Source organism: Crocodylus porosus, unplaced genomic scaffold (assembly GCF_001723895.1).
Source record: "Crocodylus porosus isolate Cpor-Errol unplaced genomic scaffold, CroPor_comp1, whole genome shotgun sequence".
NCBI classification, from domain to species: Eukaryota; Metazoa; Chordata; order Crocodylia; family Crocodylidae; genus Crocodylus; species Crocodylus porosus.
In genome coordinates this window covers 15,055,956-15,061,670 of record NW_017728948.1, presented here as the reverse complement: position 1 = coordinate 15,061,670, position 5,715 = coordinate 15,055,956, and the positions used below count along the sequence as shown (strand labels likewise).

General features: G+C 50.0%; 1 protein-coding gene across 2 annotated transcripts in view; it reads left to right on the top strand.

Moving 5' to 3' along the window:
* Positions 1 to 5,155: 5,155 nt before the first annotated feature.
* Positions 5,156 to 5,715, top strand: part of MXD4 (MAX dimerization protein 4) — a 50,691-nt gene continuing 50,131 nt past the window's right edge. Inside the window, exons 1-2 of one of the 2 annotated variants that reach the window (XM_019552907.1) lie at positions 5,156 to 5,313; positions 5,494 to 5,590. In XM_019552907.1, coding sequence (XP_019408452.1) covers positions 5,250 to 5,313; positions 5,494 to 5,590 — 161 coding nt within the window. In that variant the 5' untranslated portion in view covers positions 5,156 to 5,249. Of the gene's footprint in view, positions 5,314 to 5,490; positions 5,591 to 5,715 lie in introns of both variants that reach the window. The other variant, XM_019552906.1, reaches the window with a different exon arrangement.

Here is a 5,715-nt window from a genome sequence, read left to right as displayed (position 1 = left end):
TTCCAGCCCTAATGTCTATGAAATCTATGAAATCTATTTTGCAACCCTTAAACACATCACATGGTACTTACTCATCTAAGTAGTCCCATTGACTTTAAAGGATGTAGTCCTCCCCTAGTAGTACTTAGCACACTGGAAGGCCCTGAAAGGATAGTTCAAGCATGAATACGTGTTTGATTAGCCTAAAACAGAAAACTTCAATAATAAATACACATAGCAGAAGAAAGTGAAACAATATATTTATCCTGTTCGTTCTGTACTCAGGAGATTTGGCATATCATACCCTTTCATATAAAGGGGTAAAACCCCTGATTATTGTAGCTATTTATCTGATTACATGGCTGGTGCATCTACACGAGACACTACTGTGCAGTGGTTACTGTGCATTTATTTAGTACTTGTACTAAAAGGCAAACGCCTTTTAAGTGATGCCACTGCACAGTAGCCTAATATTACTGCACAGTAGCATCTCGGTACAGTTTTTGCCACGCGATGCCACTGCACAGTAGTATCCAGCTACTGCGCAGTCAGTGTCCTGTAGATGTGCCCAGGATGTATGTGAAAATAGTTCTGAGCACATGTAGACGCATATGCTGATAAATGAGAGAGAGGCTGACAACATCCCGATTGTTACTGGTCAGAACCTCTGCTGCTACAGTTCAGAAAGTGAGGTTGCCACAGTACAAGGATGCCTGCTATCTGGAACTGGAACTTAATTCTTTTGACTACCTGCATGCTGTGTGGATGAAAGGAGTTTTGCTTCATATTATATGGAGTAGAAACTATTGGCTTCTGCATGTATATTTATCTATATTGTTCCATATGCAGTCCAGAACATTAAACACAAAGTTTTAATTGGGCCTAATTCTGTTCCTCATTAAGTCATCGATAAAACTCCCATTAATAGTAACAGCAGTATGCTTGGGTTCACTGAGAAGAACCGTTTCTCAGCAGCAGGCAGCCTTATTCCGTGGCATCCCTGTGTTCTGAATGGCAGAGGTATTTGCGAACAAATGCAGAAGCAAGCAGCAAGTGGAGAATCTTTGGGCAGTTCTATGTCTCACTAGTATCGGTGAATACAAATACTCTGCTGCCTGCTGCTTAGTGGTGTCATTTACACCTGTTCAAAGGAGGAGTAAAATGCTACTAAATTGGAGCTGCAGTGCCATCTTCTCCCTTCTCCTGCCTGTGTCATCCTTTACTTCTTTCAGTTCAGTCGATTTGACAACTGTTTTGCAGGATGACACAAGGTACAACACAAGGAAGAGTCAGGTCCAGCATCTCTCCATTGTTACCATACATGGATCACGGAATAAGCTGAGGCTTTGCCCTTTATATGCTATCTGAATTATTTTGTTCCTTTGAAAATAAATAAAGTTTGCAGTGTATGGGTATTTCTTGCTACACCAATGAGCTTGCTTGATCTGACCTCTTCTGCCAAAAAACTTGATGGACCATCTTCTGTAACCTTTACAAATGCCACCCAGCTCTTCCTCACACCATTCCACTGGCCAGTGAGACCACTTTTGTGAATAAGTGCTGGTCAACGCAAATAACTAGAATAGCAGAATCTGGTGTTTTCTGGCTAGAAGAGACCGTATCAGATGGCCCAAAAGATTTTTATTTTCTGCTCTTGTTAAAGTAAACAAAGCGCCAATTTTAAGGCAATAGCTGTGTAGCCAAGACTTGCAGTCTGGGATAAATGCATAAGCTAAACTGTATTAGAGCACGCAGTATGGACAGCAGAAGGGGGGATCCACGCACCTGCAGTATTCAGCCCAGACTGTCCCTCAGCTCATAAGCTGCACCATTACACAAGGCTGCTTCTGTACACAAAAGCACAGGCTGAAGAAATGCAACTGGATATGCTGTTGACAGGCAGAGAGCTGGCAGATAACCTTGACTAAAAATCAGGTGGCCTTTCGGTGTTTGTATAATTTCCTGCAGGTTAGATTTTTACTTGTGTGTATTTTGGTCCTGTTAAATGTCAGTGCACATTTATGCTGCACTGCAATTTTTCCTTGGCCTGGTTACTACTGTATGAAGTCACACTTTGCACAATGTATTTTTGCTCAGATCTTTGAGATCCAAATGCAGTATCCTTTTCCTGCCAGCTCATCTCTTTGACATATTACTTACAGGAGCTTGTTTTTTTCTCTTCATGTTATTTCTGGGCATAGTTTTAATTCCTTTCTGACTTACCTCAGTGATGATGAACAGGAGATGCAGGATACAGTATTAAAAAGTACTTGAAATGTTGGGAGCTGAAGGTAAACTGGAAGTGAGGGGAAATGTTAAAGTGCATTTCTTTAGGGTGAGAGTTGTGAGAGCCAGGCAGGGAGACTGCTGCACCTGAGCAGAGCCCTATGAGGCAACAGGGCTCTGCAGAGTCATTCCCTACACAAGGCCAGGGGCCTGGCTTCAGGGCTCCAGCAGGCACCAGGATTCACCTATATAAAATCAGTGGAGGATCAGGGCACACCTGAAGAAGAGAAAACAGGAGTTTCACTAATTAAATGCTTCCTAATGGAGTATTTTCCCACTTTGTGATACTTCTTGTTCATTGCCATGTTCTCTGTTAGAGAGTCTGCTGCTGTATTGGGATCCCAAATCCCTGGGTGTGGGTTTTTTACTCTCCCAGAAATACCTGTGGAGTTAGGACCACATTTTCCATAGAGACAGGCTCTTCCTTACTTGTCTTCTGCAGGGTTTCATGTGCCTTCCTCTGAAGGAGATGGTCCTAACCGCTTGGAGAAAGAGCACCTTGCCAGGTGGATGGCTGGTCTGGTATGGCAGCTCCTAACAGGATGGGGTTAGAGGCGATTTTGTTTTTAGATAGTGAGAGAAAGAAAAGTGTTGATGTGCCAAAACCTACTGCCTCTCTCCAGCTTTGCAGTGGGGTGGCAAAGAATGAGTAGGGAGGTTAGGGCTTCCCCTCCTGCTGGCTCTTATAGAGAAGGCCCATCTGCTTGCAAGGCATATAGCACGTATTACCCATGTAGCATGTCCTTCTAAGAAGCCACCACTTGTCATCCTAACCAGAAGCAGGCTGGGGCATCAGTTGCGTAAATGAATTGCAAAGTCATGTTTTCCTGTAAGCTGCTCATGTGCATTCGCTTCTTTTTTGGTAATGTAGATATTTGCAAAGGGCTTTAAACCCAGCATGCAACTTCCTCCCTGGTGATAATGCATGTGCTGTTGCTGAGCCTGAGCCTGCAGCAGGATGTGTTTTTACTTTCCTTTTAGCAACACCCATCTGACAGACCCAGCAAGTCAGCAGGGGCGGTCTCAAAATGTGTGGCTTGGGCAAAATGCAGAAAGACACTTGTGAAAATGCATTTTGCTGTATTTCTGTAGGAGAGGCAAGGGTTTCTTAGGGTGATATCTTTTCTTGGACTATGTTTCTGATCAGTTCTAGTGTGGGGTGGTAGGGGACTACCAGGAGGTGCAGTTGTGTGTGTGTGTGGGGCGGGGGGGGTCTTTTTGTTCTGCAGCAGGTTACTGTGGGGGATTTGGGGAGTTCTTTCAAATGCACAGTCTGTTTCTCTACTGGAGTGTCCTTGTGGTATGGGGGCAGACTTTAGGCTGGTCAGGTGGGCATCACGGGTGTGCTCCTCTGTGCAGGTGCAGTCGTATCTGAGGGCCTGGTTGTGGGTAACGGCTTTTTTGGTGTGTGTCACAAGATTACTGGTCTCGTGGATGTAGAGATGGTGGCCTTTAGGTTTTCTATATACAGTGGTTTGTAGGTTGCCATCCTGTGTAGCGTGTCGAAAGTAGGTGTTAGTGCAGGCGTATTCCAGAGAAGGCTTAACGGAGGAGTGATGGTTAAACCTGTGATGGTCACATAAAAGATGTCACCCTAAGAAACCCCTTGCCTCTCACACAATTTCTGGACCATCGTGGCTACAGCAACACTCTTACACTGCCTGTATGTCTATGTGAGCGATGCCTCCCTGCTGCAATAGTGAACAGAGCGCTGGGGTGAAACAGGAGAGAAAAATTAACTGATGATCTGAAGAGCTCAGACAAAGCAAAACCTTCCCGGCCCTGTCGCACGGACTGGACTCCAGCCTCAGCTCCCAAATGCCATGAACAGCGGGCATGAAAACAATCGTGCCCTTGCAGGATGCCCTGGGACTGGGGTCGCAGATTGCGCAGCCCCGATCCTGTGTGATCTGGGACTTGAAAATCGGAGTTCTCTGCCCTCCGCCAAGCGCCTAAGGTAAAATGTTTGCAGTGTTTGCTCACTGATTCCCCGTGCTTGACTGGAAACCACGGAGACCCAGCCACTATCGCTCTTTGTCTTGGAGCATCTTGGCGGGGCTGCAGGCTAGGACCCCAAGCTGAGACACCAGAACTGGGACACGGCAGTGGCAGGGCAGCAGTGGCCGTTGGGGCCCTGGGCAAGAGGGTCATTTGGGGCTCCTCAGAGGTTTAATTTTTTTAAGTCGGACAGTTCAATTTCACTTTGCCCTAGCCATGAAACTGCAGTGATGGTATCTTTATACAATATTGATAATACAAATATTCAGTGTGATTAATTTGTATAAAGCATGGGGCCTCAGCGGTTGCCCAGTTTGCCCTCCCTAAGGCCGCTACTGGGGAGGGTCCCTTGTGCAAGCGAAGGGGGTTTGCTCTGACAAGGTGCAGCAGCTGCCCTGGGGCCGAGAGGCCGCACTGGTGAGGCTGGGCCTCAGCCGCGGTTCCGCACTTTCTCCCCGGTCCCTAGGCCGAGCCGCCGGCCAGCCCCGCTCGCTCCCAGCAGCTCCTCGAGCCCCCCCCCTGCCTGCCTGCGACAAGACACACCTCTGCCGCCTCATTGGGCAGCTCCCCCCGCTGATTTGCATAGCTTCCTGCCTGCCAATCAGGAGCCGCTAGCTGTTTTGCATATGGGACGCCGGCCACTCAGCGAGCGCGGGGGCCGGGCCACCACGTGCTGTTGCTAAGCTTCGGCTTCTAAATTGTTACTATCGCGGCCAGCCAATCGCAGCGCCGCTCGGATCTGTCAACATTCTCTCCCCGAGCCAGGGGGGAAGGGGAGGGGGGCGCTCCCCTCTCCCGATTGGCTGTGCCTCGGGTACCAGGCCCGCCCCACGACAGAACCTCCGCGGCCCATTGGCCGGCGCGGCTGCCCGTTACTTTTGTGTCAAAGTAGTTTATATAGGGGGACTTGGAAGTCCCCAGCGCTGAACCCGGAGCGGTGGCGGGCGCTGCGGGGCCGGGGCAGAGCCGCCAGCGCACAGCCCGCCATGGAGCTCAACTCCCTGCTCATCCTCCTGGAAGCAGCTGAGTATCTGGAGAGAAGAGACCGAGGTACCGCGGGGCTGCGGGCAGGTGGTCCCGCGCCCTCCTGCCCCGGCTGCCCCAGTGCACGGGGCGCTCCCGCGCGGGTGGGGGGTTTCTTTCCGAGGGAGGGTGCTGCCCCTGCCGCTGCCCTTGCCCCTGCCCGGAGAGATGCGCGGGCGCCGCTGACGCCGACTTTGTCCCCAGAAGCAGAGCACGGCTACGCCTCGGTGCTGCCCTTCGACAGCGACTATTCCCGCAAGAAGAGCAAGGGCGGCCCCATGGCCCGGAAATCCCAGAGCAACAGGTAAGGGGCGCGGGGCCGGGGACCCCGGGCCGCCCCGTGCGGGCTCCCCCCGCCTCGCGGCGCCATCTTCTCCGGCTCTGTTTTGATCTGCTATAAACACTGCCACGCGTACACCGCCTCGGCGC